Below are 15500 nucleotides of genomic sequence, written 5' to 3'. Positions count from 1 at the left end.
GGACACTGAAGATAGTAATTTGGCTTTGCAGGTGATGATGATGACGTTGAGAAGAATAATATAGAAGAGAGGGAAGGAAAAAATGAGCTTCTTGGATATAAAACATGCATAAAATGGCTGTTAAAAATATTTTTCCTTTCACTGCACAGTCTCTCTTCAGGGGGAAGCCACTTCTCCATCTGCTCGTCTCATCATTCACCTGTCAGCATTTTTTCTAAAAATGCTTCAAAAACCAACTTAATTTGCATTTAATTTGTCCCTTTTAAAGGTAAACCTGCGTTTCCAGATCCTTTATGAATGAATTTGATATTTAGACGAAAACACAGCAATTACCAGCAACCAAACAAGATTAAACTAAACCCTACAGGAGGTAAACTAAAGCAAAAATAACTGTAAATATCTACAGCACTTTAATGCGCTGTTAGCTTTAAGTAGGTACTGCGGATTCATTTAGGTCAGAAACATGTGACACATGATATTTTCCATTTGCAGATTTGGAGTTCAGCAGATTGAAGATACTTTTTGCACCGTAGATTTTAGATTTTTGTTTCTTATTTTGATGAATTAGTTCCAGTTAGTTGGCTATGACAAGGAGGAAGAAATGCATAAAAGTTGGAGCTGGGTTCTTAAATTTAATTTCCATTTTGTTTTTTCGCTTTCCTGAGTTTGATTAGAAGATTATTAAATATTTTAGTCCAAGAGTTGTATCAATCTTTTCACCCAACTCTCAGCTAGGAAGTGAATAATTGTGTTTCCCCAAATCCTCAAATATGCCTTTATAGCCTTTTAGTCCTTAAAAAAAAAAAAAAAATCACACAGTGTATGACTGGTTTTTATATAACATGACATTATTTTAGATTGGGGCATATTGCAGGTGTTTTTTGTTGTAGTTAATTCATCGGATTCTTCATTATCAATTAAGACCACAATGACAATTCTGCATAATTTAAAAGGGGGAAGAATGGAACATACTACTCAGCAAGTGAAAACAGCTGCACGGTTTGAGTGTGAAAAGGTGTAAAAAATATTTTAAGTCTAAAGTCTAAAATAAGTCTAAAGCTTGAGTGATTAATTGCAGTGGTGTCACCAGGATTCGGACTTGGAAACTACAAATCTTTAGCATAAATTCTGAGTTACAAACTCAGGCTGTAGAGTTTGAAAGATGTGGGCGATTCTGCAGAGTCTGACATAAAGACGCTATTGAGCTGCATTATGGGAAGTGTAATGTTTTTGGACCTTGACCTGCTGTATATTTGCGACTGTAAAAGAACCAGAGAACTAAACTGAAAAAGCAGCAGCTTTCATTGCTTCAGGCAGCCATGTTTGTTTGGTCAGCCTTAGAGGACAGAAGCAGTGCAGTGAGGCCAAAGTTTTGCTAGTAATTAATAGAGCTCATTAGTTTTTTCACAAAATGTTTCAGTCCACTTCAGTTTTCATAGAAACAAATGTATTCTCTTTATATGGACTGCAGTTTGTATAATAATACACAAATGAAGTCTGGATGTGATTAAATCTGTTTATTTAGTTGCAGTTGCAGTGCTGGTTGATTTCAGATGGTTTTAGCAAAAAATGTTAAACATGAAATGAGGTTCAACCCTTCAGTCCTCCGATAAAATAAACTATTTCTTTCACCTAATGAGAGTAATTAAAGGGCAATACCAGTATTTTTGTCTCTTCTTGTGCGTTTTTCTTCTACTACTTCAGACAGCTTAATGCCTGTCACAAGCATGTGGTGTCATTTTTTTCTTTTGCATGATAAATATTGACACAAATACAGTAAGATAACTAACGACTGGCTGTTCTAACCCTGAGGTGTCATTTCTGTCAGACTTCGTTCAGCCTGGAACGAAAAAAGACGACATCTCCGCTTCCTTCTGTCTAAACGCTGCACGAGAGTAACAAGGGCAACATTTCAGAGGAGATGACAGACACTTCAGTCCCTGCTGACGAGACCGACGCAGAAATCAAACATCAAAAACACTGGTACTGTCCTTGAAGACATGACATGTTAACATCATTAATTGTGACATTTACATGTTGGAAAGCATGCCAGTGATCCCTAAGTTCACTCCTCTTCTTTTTTTTTTTTTTTTTTAAATTCCATTTCTCAGGCGTTTTCCTTTTTTGGTGCAGGAGTGACAAAAAAACATCCCAAAGCAAAACCCAGACATCTGGAAAGGCAATGCGCTGAATGAAATTTAAATCCTTTATGGTTAGGCCAGGTCTTTACTTAGACTCTGTTACCTCTCGCTGCATGTTTCACTGCATCATTTCAGCTTTTTGTCTGAGTCAATGTCTCCTCATCCCGGAAATATGGATGTTCTAGTGCGTTCAGGGCAGATATTCGCTTCAAGGGGTCGAAGGTCAGCATTTTCTGTGGAAGAAAGAACAGCAGGATATTAAGGCTTCATCACTGTCCATTTTCAGATCTTAAAGGAGCAGTCCGACATTTTCAGAAATACTCTTGTTCTCTTTCTTGCCTTGAGGAGGTTGATACTGTACGATCAAAATGAAGCTGGAGCCGGCAGCACGTTAGCTTAGCTTAGCTTACAGATAGCCTGCCTCTCTGTGTAACCCATACTATTTAATTAAAAAATATAATTTACTAAAAACATTATTTTTTGGCAAGGACCAGTTGCCAGGCAACCAGTGGACACTGCATGATGTTGGAACTATTGCTTTAACAAGAGAGAGAGAAAGAATTCAGAGAAAATTCACCAAAAATTAGCAAATGAAACCCATTTGTTATCTTTATTTGTCATAAGGATTTTATTATTTAACCTATATGTTGTAGATCATAACAAGAGGCAAAATAAAATATACCGCCAGCTTTATAATTGTATACGTTTACTGTACGTCTCCTTGTTTTAGGTCCTATTCTCAGTTTAACCAGCAGTGTAAATTGTAATGCAGAAAGCATAATTTTCTTTAAAGAGAACTGCTCTCAGTCCTGCTCTCTCCTCTACTGAAACCGGCTGGATAAGTAACATTGGTCACAAGAATTTGTAATATTGCACCAGTGAAATTCTTGTGGCTTGTGTCGAACATCAGAGTCATGAGTCTGAGGTCACTTATCTGTTACTGTCCCAGTTTCAACTCTGCATACAGTTGGAAATGAATCAATTACCCGGCAGGATGGACCATACACTTCAATTTCTAATTCACAGTGAGGTCTTACCAGCAATAGTTGCGTCCCCTGCTCATCTATCTCTGGAACAAAGTCAGTGATAGGGCGAGGTAAGAGCGGGGGGAAGTTTTTTCTTGAGAGTGTGACATCAGTTGGCCACTCCTCATCTGGTGGCAAGCCAATAACGCTGTAATGACATCATTTTCAGTTAAATAGGTATAAAATGCATCACATGCCGATACATCTCCTGGTCAGATAACTGTGAAACTATTTGTTACTTACTCAAAAATTTTCCCAAGTTGGTCCCCCTCTGATTCTCCGCAGAACAAAGGTCTAAGAGACAGAAAGTTTGTCCCAAAGTTAACAAATTGAAGCACATTCACGTCTTTGTAGTTCCTGTTTGTGCAGGAGAGCAAACAGTAATGACGCCCCTTAGACACAGATTGGCAGTTTGGCATGAAGGGAAAGCTGAATGATTCTAGTGTTTGTACACGTTTGCACCATCTCACCCAGATCAGCTTGTTAATATTCACGATTCTATGAGCTATAATATTATAACCCTGTAACTCTGCTCTATCAGTGTGTCATTATAGCATCACCGCCATCATTATACTAACTGTCTCCAAGGCAATTATTCGGAGGCATGAAGTCAACCGCTGTCGTCGTGCAATCTGTCATTTTTACCACTAGATGGAGCTGCTCTTTACGTCACTGCACTGGATCTGAGCTGATCTGGGATCTGGCAGCCCAAACACAAAATACTCAGCTAGAGAAGTTCACTTGTATTCACACGTTAAGACTTTTGCTGGATGTGTTGTAGCAGGTCAAAGCCTCTGAGCTGTCAGTGAGTGTGTATCAGCACAGCATGCATGATGCTGGTGACACTTCATGGACACTTCACTTAATTTAAGACAACTACAGTATGCATTAATAACAACGACTTTACATCCAGGTCACATTTAAAAATCGATTAATAGTATTTTTGCATATTTGGAGTAAATCTATTGTAGACTTGGTTTGAAAGGAGGGCAGAGCCGTGCTGTAACATGTGACATGCGTGGCGAAGCCCAGCTGCTTGGCACCAGTTCACTGAACCGACGGTCTGAGATCCAGACCAGATTTCCCCAGGGCCAAAGATAACCTCGTAATGTGGAAGCGAGACAGAGATACAATCTGAACCCTCCTGAACTGCTGGCAAAGGCATCACAGTGGCTCTTAATCTGACACAAAAATGTGTCATATGTTAAAATCTGGACACTCACATCTGGTCACTAAGCCATACGTGCACTTAGTATAGTCAGTGAGGAGAGTCCAAAGTTGGAGCATACCTATACCCATACTATTGTGTTTGATGCTCTGTTTTATCAGAGCATCAAAGTGTATTTGGGACAATAAAATTTAAAGCTGTGAAATTTCACCCATATGTGTGCAAACCTTCCTCCTAAAAAATACATTCACATACAGATAATTAGCATTAGTTTTATAATGCCGCCTTCCTCCCACAGTCCAAAGACATGCAGGTTAGATTAGATGATGAGTCTAAATGGCCCGTAGGTGTGTGAGAGTGTGAGAGTGAATGGTTGTCTGTCTCTGTGTGCCTGTGATTGACTGGCGACCAGTCCAGGTTGCGCCCCGCCTCTCGCCCAAAGTCAGCTGTGATTGGCTCCAGCCCCCCTGCGACTCTTAAGGATAAGTGGTATAGACAATGGATGGATGGATGGATGGATATCTGCAAACTGTTCATTGTCAATGTACTTCAGTCCTTTTATCTATGATTCCCTGTCAATTGAAGCATGATTAACCTTTATAGGATTGCATTTAGGCGATTCCAAGCACTAACTTACAGAAAATACTTGATTTGGGGTAAATTCAAAATAGTCAGCGCTGATTTGAAACACAATGCTTTTGTCGACATTTAGCCAAAAACACAATTTTTCCCTAAACTCAACCAAGTATTTTAGTAACAAATAAGAGGCCTGACATGGGCCTCTGGGTGTTGTGCTTTGTACACCCTAACCTCTCTTCCTTTGATTTATGTGATGTATAAAGATGTCAGATGATTCGAAATAGCATTGCCAGTGAACATTATCCGAGCAGTAGTTCTCCCCGAAACCTTTCAAATGCTGAGCTAGCCTGAGGAGTTACATGAAGAACTCACTTTGTAAGCACAAACCTCCGCCGTGCAAAGGTACCTTCAGGATATGTAATCAAATCTCTGCTGCTTTTTAACTTCATGAATTAGATCGCTACCCAAATCTAATGCACTGCTCCTTTGCCCAAGGCCCCTCTTCTCACCAAATTACATCAAAATCTGTTCCTGTTAACAAACACATATTTTTAGACCTGGATTTAAAACACAGGCATAATAGTGTATCAAATGATAACACCATGATCATCATGAACATAGAAACTTAAATATACAGCACCAGTCTTTTTTTTTTTTAAATGAACATTATCCTGCTGACTCACTGGCGTCTGAACATCTCAGCAAAGATGCAGCCGGTGCTCCAGATGTCCACTGGTGTGGCGTAACTGGACTGCAGCAGAACCTCAGGAGGTCGGTACCACAGCGTCACCACCTGGGAGACACAAACATCATAAATACCAGATTATTTAAGAATTTCCTACAGTTTCCAGGCTGCAGACATTGGTGAAGACTCACCAGAGGTTGTGTTAAAGTGTCAGGAGACAAATAACAAGCTATGCTCATGAATGAATAATTTAGCAACAAAAAAACATTAGTTTGTTCTAAACCAAATTCAGTGATGGTTAATATTTATTTTGAACTGAAATGAATGGAAACCAGCAGGTGCTTTGTATACTGCTGGTATGTTCCAGGTGAGTTCTTACCACAGGAGTGAGGACCATGTGGCAGCTGTAAATCCTGGCCAGCCCGAAGTCAGCTAGCTTCACCTGGCCCTGGCTGGTTACCAGAATATTCTCTGGTTTCAGGTCTCGGTGCATCACGCGGTTAGAGTGAAGGAATGCAAGACCGCACAGCAACTGCCTCATCAGGTCCTGCAAACACACACAGGCATGTGTCAACTGAAACTAAATATTTCAACAGTCAGCCGAAGACCCAATATAGCTAAAAACGATCCATCCTCCATACACTTCTTCTTTCTAACATATTTGACAGATGTGTGTGTGTTTGTTTTTTTTTTAGTTATTGTGTAAGTTAGTTCTCACTTTAATGTGGCCAGGGGCTAATCCTGGAGCTGGGGCTCTCTCTAGGTACGTCTTGAGGTCTTGGTCCACATGCTCAAACACCAGAGTGACTTTAGTCTCCTGGTCCGACCTCTGGGTGGCACATACATCCATGAGCCTGTGGTGCAGAATCAAAAACAGTGCGACTTGTGTGAGACGTGTTCCCAGAGAATCGTAGACCACACAGGCTGAAAACACAGCGCTTTGTTTAACCGTCTCACCTGACCACATTGGGGTGGTCAAACTGCTCCAGCCTCCTCAGCAGAGCCACCTCTCTGACTGTGGAGATCGGCAGGCCGTTTTGGTCTGTCTGGACACGAACGCTCTTCAGAGCCACAAACTGCCCGCTCTCTGTATCCCGGGCCTTATAAACCGTCCCGTAAGCGCCTCCTCCGATCTCTGCCACTGGCTCATACTGGATACTGGTGCCGTGGGCCATGGCCATCATCAAACAGACTGAGAGACAAACCAGATGAAACAGTTATGAATGCTATTAATTACAATGAGATCTACCAAGTAAACACACTTTGAATAAGTATAAATAGTATAGTTACAACAAGAATCTACTGTTCTGTCAAAACAGATAATTGAAGACGATATATTTCTGACAAAACAGGGAAGGCAAAACACAAAGAAAAACAAACAATAACCCCCAAAGTAAAGATGACAGATCTGGGATAAATTACTGCTTTTCGTGTTTCACGTTTCATGTTGTTTGGCATTATTTTTATTTTTTTTTATTTCTGCTATCTATATTTTAAGTCCATATTTTCTTCAGATGTCTCCTGATATTTGTCATTTCTTGATTCTATGTTCATCGACTTATTACAGCAGACGTTTGTGTTTCTAAATGTTGTGTGTGTGTGTCTATATATATATATATATATATATATTCTAATGAGACAGAGTTTACAGCCGTGCCAGCAGCTCTGTGAGGCTGTACCTCAGCGCAGCAGTGCTTTCAGCCAAATGCTAAGGTCAGCATGCGGAGATGCTCACAGTGACTGTGTCAACATGCTGAGGTTTATCTGCTAATATCGACCAGATTCACCACTTACTGTAGTTTAGCCATTTTACCATTTTACAGCCAATTAGGTCCAAACACAGAGTGCCGCTGAGGCTGATGGGAGTATCATTGGTTATGCAGGTATTTGGTCATAAACCAAAGCAAATGAAGATTTTGCCCTGATGGCAGCGAGGATCATGCGGGGGTCTCATGAATATCTGAATAATAATTCAAGGCAATCCATCCGATAGTTGTTGAGACATTTAAGTCTGGACCAACATCTATCCACTCGTGTGGCTAAAAATGTCTAAATGAATAAAAACGTACATGATATCCGACAGCAATAATCCAGTGTAATGAACTCTCTCTGTACTGGGCAGGGAATAAGCTCCTCTCAGACTTTGGCTGCGAGAGGCTGGTGGATATACAGCGATAAAGACAGAACTGTCCTCAAGTGCTCTTGAGCTTCAGTGTGAATTTCTGAATAACTGCAGAATGTATTTTCAGTCACACTGCCAGCAGTTTGTCTCAGAATAACTTTTCAACCACAAGACACTTTCATGAGCTCTGGACATTATATCTCATGATGCTCATGATTTCTTGAGGTCTGTAAATTCCTTGAAATCTGCGTCTAATATGACCTGTAGCAAAACTCCCCTTTATTTCACCCATTTAATTGCATTCGAGCTTTTGCATCCAAATGGCCGCAGCTTGTTAAAGAAAAAGAAAGGGGAAAAAAAGAGGGGTTCTCAAGTGACTCCTCGGCTGCAGGATGCACCAGTGCGAAGAGAAGGAGGAGAGCTTCGTTTAGCCATGAGTCAGAGCAGCTGCTGATGTTCGGAGCAGTAAACCACAGAGTCCAAGGAGGAAATATGGAAGCGGTGCAGTCATTGAAATTCTCAGTTATTTATTTCGCAAACAGCACAGCAACAAACCAAGGTGTTTTAACACTATAATCTATGAATGTGGACAAGACCTGTTTTTCTACTTTACAGTTATTCCCTTTGTAAAACAGACCTTCTTCCAATGTGTAGTAGTTAGAGGACTGCTGTATGAGGCAGCATCAAAGAGGGGTTTGCTGTCCAGCTCGACAACATTGCAGACATAATAAATAAGTAATGCTACAGAGCAGTTCTGCTCACTGATTTCCCACAATGACCAAACACAACCAGAGATAATTATAGTTACCTCAGCATAAACGCAACAGCAGTAGATATCATCTTTATATAACTGTCATCTATATTATCAAAGTCTAACGGCAACAGGTTTCAATGAAGTTCAGCTCATCATCACCAACAGGGAATATATACTGCTATAAAGAGATATCTTTAAAACTGCATTAACAGAACAAGCTGAACACAACTTTGGCATATTATCACTTCACAAACGTTACAGCGCACAGGTGTTTGCGAACGGTTGCTGATTTACACCTTCAGGAGACACAAAGTAATTTCAGCATTCATCTGCACTCGTGTTTCTGCCCACCTGGTGGATTTAAGTCCAATATTCTCTCTCTTTTTAGGTCTGTTTTGGTCTCTACCAACGCCTGAGGGACATATCTGATTCTTCAGCTGATAAATGTTGTAGTACGTTCACGTTCAACAAGCTAGTTGCTTGTTTTGTCTTATGGTGTTTGGCTGTTTGTGGCTGAGTGACGGCGGTAGAGTCGGTCAGTGAAGAGTTTTTTCTCTGAGAGAACCTACAGATGACCCCGATAAGAGCGGCGAGAATCAAAACAATAATGTTTCGGGCCGTAGAACCAAAACAAAGAGCTGAAAGGTGCTAAAACAGTCTGTAGAGCTGAGGGGAAACTGCATTGTGGAGCGATGATTCACTACACGCACCCCCTTTCAAATAACACAGTCATCTGAAACATTATTACATTTAAAAATATTGATTGGTGCAGCTTTAACACCATATACACGTGACGAGGGCTTCAGCTACACTTTTCACCTTTTCAGTGAGAAGCGGGGTCACTAATAAATAACACTTCTCAGTATATTGCAACCATTCTGGCAACGGGAGTCAACGACGCTTGGAGCTAAGTGCACAACATTTTATGGCTGGTTGAGCTGGCCTCTATTAGAGTGAATCCTCATAAGACCTCTCCAGGTACTTTAGGAGCAAAGTGCTGAAATGTGACATATTTCTACCTAAAGAGGACATTATCAGCGCTCTTCTACATTCGCCAAATGTTTTATAATCTACGAGCGACAGGACAAAGTACCTGACCTCCTGAAAGAAGTCAGATGACTCACTGTTACGGACGCCATTTTAAAGCAAATACACGTAACACGTACACTGTGCCAGCACAGAAAGCGCCTTCGAAACACTCAACCCAGACAGCTTTTTTTTTTTTTTCCCCCACTGCTTCTACCTTTCCCCCGGCCTCTCCGCCAACTCCCACCTCCTGCCAGGCAGCAGGCACACAAGCAGAGAGAGCATCATCCCACTCCTTTCTCCCCTTTGTTCAAGTTTTAGCCTTTAATCTGTCAAACCAGTTTGGTACACTTCCCCTGGAATAGGGGCGCCCTGCTCAGCCTGTTCCCACACCCTCTCCCCTCCATCCTCAGTTAACCCCTTCCATCTAACTCAGCATTAACACCTGTCCTCTTCCTCCTGCCGCCTTCAAGGCTATAACTGCGATTTAAGGCAAGTTCTCACTGATGTGGAATGATGGACACCTGCCTCAGTGTTTATTGGATGGAGAAATAACTATTAAAAGTCCTGTGTCACCATTAAAATGAGTTTTTCCTTATCCAAGTCAATCTAAGGACAGAGTGTGCCCTAAGCTGCACAAATTGTGATTCTTTTCAGTCATGCTCAAGTTGAATCAGCTCCATTAAGTTCCAATTTAAATTCTGCTTTTTACCACTATCATTCAATTTTTACCTCACATTTACCAATATCATATCCACGTGTTGCACACAGTTGTCCAGATAATCTTGAATTTAGGTTCATGTAAACATCTTTGACTAACACTGTAACTTCCAGCCAACTAATACTGCACAAACTGTGTGACAACAGCTGAATAATTTGTAGATTCAATAATTGTAGATTAGCTTGTAGACTCAATAATTTGTAGAGAAATTAGTCAATCAACTTTTCCCATAATGCAATGTGGCATTGTCTGTTTTGTGTTGTTCTGTGGCAACATATACTTCAGGTATATTTTCAGGTCATTTTGAGGGACATCATAAGTATAAACTACATATTGCTCAATTCCATCATTTGATAAGTCAACTGACTTGCGAGAAAATTTCAATACTCAATAAATAGTTTTGGTGACTTTTTAAAAGAAAGATGCTAAACATTTGCTGGTTCTAGCTTCTCAAAAATACAGATAGAGTTTTTGGTAAACTGAATATTTTTGCTATTTTTGACATTCTATAGACAAAACATGTACTGTAATTGAGAAAACAATCAGTGGGTTATTCAGTAATGAAAATAATTGTTAGTTGCAGCAAACCAATAAATATAAGCTTGAAAATGTGTCATTTTAATGTGAATAATGACACTAGACACTATCGTGTGATGGGATCACACCAGCAATGTCACCAAATTGGTGTGTCTGCTGCAAACAGCTTTATTCAATAGGCCCAAGTAAAGGTCTGATGTGCTTTTTCCTATTTTTTTATTCATTAAGGACGTAATTGTCGTTGTTAAAAGATGTTTATGCAAAATACTGCATCAGCATGTGCAGATCTTGTAAGATGTATCATGCTAGTTGCTGTTGTTAGTTGTAACAATAAAGACTGAAGGTTATCTAGATTGTACTTGATCCGTAGAAGGGAATGATCGATTGGAACTGGGATACAGTGATCCACGGCTTAATGTGGGCCAGGGGAGTAAAGTGGGGAGCAATGGCCTCTACGCTACCTCCTACCCTGCTACTGCCAGTGCCCTTGCTCAGAAAGCGGCCATCAGCCATCATCAGCCTTGTGGTAGTTTCAACTACAAGAGGTGTCTCCAGGACCAATGTTTGCCATGAACACACACACACACACACACAAACACACACACACACAGTGAAAACAGTACCTGCCACTCTGTCACGACTGGTAAATATCAATAAAGTACTGAGCTGTCCACAGAAAACATGTCAGTGTTGTGCTGTGCCAGACTGTGTATAGACTATGATCACTGTGGGAAGGCAAAGTGTGAAAGTGAAAGTGAGAAAAGTACAGCAACAAAAGGGCAGAAACACAATCCACGGAAAGTGGAAAACGAGGAGTGCAACAAGGAATTCATTCTCTTCTGTTGTGTACCACACTCTTCATTTTCCAAAGCTAGGTTCTCCAAAATCTCCATGTGGCTGTCAATTTTTGTTGTCGACAGCATGAGGCGGCAACACAGAACAAGAAATGACATGCGGCTTAATATTCAGATATGCTGCCAAACCACAATTATAGAAGTATAAAATGAACTTCATTTAATAAGAGGGAGAGATGTTGCACTAGTCAACATGAACACACTACATTTCTTCCTCTTATGCAGTTGAGTCAGAGGACAAGAATCTTCCTGCATTCCTGTGTATCTGCAAGACATACAAACTCCCGTCTACATTATTCAGATCAGGACTGAACTGAGAAATAAACTTGTAAACTTTCCCTTTGATACACATACATAAAAACCTCTAATTTGGTCTGATTAATAAGGATTTGTTTATAAGTACGACTTAATATTTATATTAAGTCGTAATATTTTAATATTTAAGTACGACATCAAAAAAAGCTGATATATTAGATGAAAAGGGACCTGTTGCTTCACAAACAGTGAGTCCACATTTATTTGTTAAGCCGATATCGGCCAGCATTTATATTCGTTAGTTTAACAACCATCAGCATGTCTTAATAGTCAAACAGTTTCATTTGCTGTGTCAAATTATGGCACATAAATGACCAAATTCATACACTACAGCTTTGGCAATATTGATAGTGATGTATTTCACTCTTTACATTTTCTTTTTGCCCGTTATAAAACTTATAAACTCATTAGCGAAATTAATGAGCAGTAAGCAGTGACTGGATGTCACCTGCATCATTCATACACCGTTTACGTGAAGCCAAATGCGCCTCAATTGTGTTACAATTTTCGGGCAACTATAATGTCGTCGACTGGCCAAATACTGGGCAGTAAATTACTGTACTGAACCACACAGTCAGCCTCAAGTAAACAATTAAAATCATAAATAAACTGTGATCTAAAGGTTACAGGTGATTCATAATAATAATACTAACTTAAATTTATTCCTTTTTCCCTATGAAAAGGCTTCCCTGATGCTTTTCATATCGTTTAATTATATCAATAAACATTAGTAACCTTCCCAGAACTTATGATGCTATTTAAAAAATACATTTAAATGCTACTTTAGCTTCATTCATTGCTGTTTCGTTCTTCAAGAACGCCCCTTCATCTGTGACACATTCGTTATGAGCTCACAGACCGCCGTCTGCAGACGTCCGATGCCACATAAAAGTGATTAAGCCGATTTTTGCGGGTGAGCAACTTCCCTCTGTAGGCAGACTGTGTGTGGCAACTGCTGTGGGAGGCTGCACAGCCACAAATGGCCAAAAAATGTCTGACAACTGCAGAGAAGACAGAGCCTGGTGAAAAAAAAGGGGTAAATATCAAGGTCTCTACTGTAAGATGCCAAAGTGAAAGTATCTTCTAATAGAGCGGATACTGGTGTTGACACAGTTTGAAGTTCCAGTGAAACTCACATTTTTGATAGGATCTCTTACATTTGGTTAATTATGACCTAGATATGTACTGAGATGGGCGTTTTACAACAAAAAAAACTCAACTCTCTACGTGAAAAACGACATAAATAATATATATTCTCTAGGTTTTAAACTACATCTAACATATCTGTGACTGCTTTTATCACTAATAAAATCTAACCGCTTGATCTGCAGTGTCCCCTCCTTCATTTCAAAACAGAACATTTGATTTAAAATGACATTATTTCACTAGATTGCAGAATCACTATCATGCTGAATGCTCAGGCTTGATGGTGGTCTTCATGTCAAACTGCTGGTCCTGCAGGAAGTGGCTGGGGCTGTGCATGACCTGTCACCCTGAAAACATCCTGTCACCTCATCTCCACTGAAAGAGGAGCTCGCACCAGCAGAGAAAACAGAAAGGGGGCAGATTTTAGCTCCACACCTGGAAGTTTTCACTGATGTCTCTGGTCATTAATGTACCCGCCTGTCCCACTGACCACCATGAGGGCTGATTACCACCCAGGCGGAAGCTCACACTCCTCCCCACACATTTCATTAATTTATCTCCTTGATCAAGTCAAATGTGGCCGGACATTGAAGGCCAGTGGGCGGAGGCAGAGAGAAACAGGCCCTCTGTCCCGACACGTGGTGCTCCTCCATAGCGCCCCATTGTTAATTAAACTGGCAACGAAAAAAAAAAAAAAGTGAAGCAACAAACAGACCACACGGACTATTTTTTTCCCCCTCCCAATCTTCACCTACATGCTGACTGACGTGGCGGAGGAAAAACATTCAAAACACAAAACAAAACAAACAAAGTACAGACGGGCAGCGGATGAGACAGACCACCGCCTGCAACTTCCACTTCCACATCTGTGCTACATTATATAAACGTCCGCTGTCAAAGTGTCGCACACATGAGTCACAAATCAGTTTTAATTATGCGCTACAGCTCAGATAGTGCACTCACCTCGGCTGTCTGTCCTCTGCTGCAGGTAGAGCTCACTTGAGCCTCACGGGGAGGACATGCTCCCTAATCTGCCACGTATAACTCTGCAGAACCGGGTCACAAGTCCTGCAGGTCTGAGCTTTCGCAGCCCAGCTCTGGATCTGATGTGGAGAAGCCAATCAGCCGATATGATTTCGGCCTCCACTGTGAGTGTGTGTGTGTGTGTGCACTCTTTTGGGGTTGTCGCTTCCTGTTGCTTCTAGCAACTCTTGGAAGAGGCGGAGCTAGAAATCTGCACAGCTTATCATATATGAAGACCTCAGAGCCCCCTGTGGCATCTCCAGGTGCCATAATTCATAGAATCCAGAATCCTGGTGCTAAATGCATTTATTTTATGTCTGCATAGAGAGAAATGCATTTTGGCTGTAACCTCACATACTTAAAAAAATGGCCTGTATCAGACATTTATCACACTCAACTATGATTTTCTTTGTTTAATTTAGTGTATTTATTTGCACAAGGAGCAAAACACAAAAAACATGATATTTCAAGGCAGTAAAAATTATTTTGTGCTGTTGACATTAAAAAAAATAGCTTCCAATGACCATAAAAAGCAAAAGTGTTTCAATAAAGTATTTTTTTTTTTTTAAATAGCACAACTTAAAGAGGAAAAATAAAAAAGATAATAGCCAATAGCTTATAAGTATGTGCCAACAGTTGAATAAAAACAGATTTACTCAAGTGCTCAGTGCAATTTTAAGATACTCGTACTTCACTTGAGTATTTCCATTTTCTGTTGCTTTATTCTTGAGCTCCATCACAGTTCAGATGGAAATATTGTACTTTTTATTCCACTACATTTATCTGACAATATTAGTTAGCCGTACTAGTAGGCAGATTATAATATAGAATATAAATCAACTGATGAATCTATCTATCTCTATTATCTTAGACTTCTTTATTTGATCCCCCATAGGGGGAAATTTTCTTGTTACAGCAGCAACAATATAGACAGGGAGAGTGAAAAAAACAAAGCAATAGAAAAGACAAAAATAGCAAAAATAAATATAAATATAAATATAAATATATGGATTGTGATGAAATGAAATAAATATTTACACCATAGGATATTTACACTTAAGACAGGAATGGAATGACATGGATGGTAGGCAGTATATTAACATCAGCCAGTGATGCTGGTGTTATAGAGTCTGATGGCTGATGGGAGAAATGACCTGCGGTAGCGTTCCTTCTTGCAGGGTGCAGGGGGTGAGAGGGGTTGTCCATGATGGACTTGAGTTTTGTTAGTGTCCTCCTCTCACCCACCTCCTCTATGGAGTCGAGGGAGCAGTCCAGGGCAGAAGCGGCCCTCCTGACCAGCCTGTTCAGTCTCTTTCTGTCCCTCTCCGTGCTCCCTCCTCCCCAGCAGACCACTGCATAGAGGACTGCAGACGCCACCACAGAGTCATAAAAAGTCCTGAGCAG

At 40.4% G+C, this 15500-nt stretch overlaps 1 protein-coding gene across 1 annotated transcript; it reads right to left on the bottom strand.

The window, feature by feature from the left end:
- Nucleotides 1-1512: 1512 nt before the first annotated feature.
- On the bottom strand, nucleotides 1513-14233 carry cdk4 (cyclin dependent kinase 4). Its single transcript, XM_070842626.1, has 8 exons — nucleotides 14037-14233; nucleotides 6556-6790; nucleotides 6317-6452; nucleotides 5978-6145; nucleotides 5597-5706; nucleotides 3410-3460; nucleotides 3179-3314; nucleotides 1513-2374 (listed from the first exon to the last, which is right to left on the bottom strand). Exons 2-8 carry the CDS (start codon nucleotides 6780-6782, stop codon nucleotides 2273-2275), a joined length of 930 nt encoding a protein of 309 aa, XP_070698727.1. The 5' UTR covers nucleotides 6783-6790; nucleotides 14037-14233; the 3' UTR covers nucleotides 1513-2272.
- Between the last annotated feature and the right edge of the window lie 1267 nt (nucleotides 14234-15500).

Source organism: Pempheris klunzingeri, chromosome 2 (assembly GCF_042242105.1).
Source record: "Pempheris klunzingeri isolate RE-2024b chromosome 2, fPemKlu1.hap1, whole genome shotgun sequence".
NCBI lineage: Eukaryota > Metazoa > Chordata > Actinopteri > Acropomatiformes > Pempheridae > Pempheris > Pempheris klunzingeri.
This window is presented reverse-complemented; position numbering and strand designations above follow the sequence as displayed.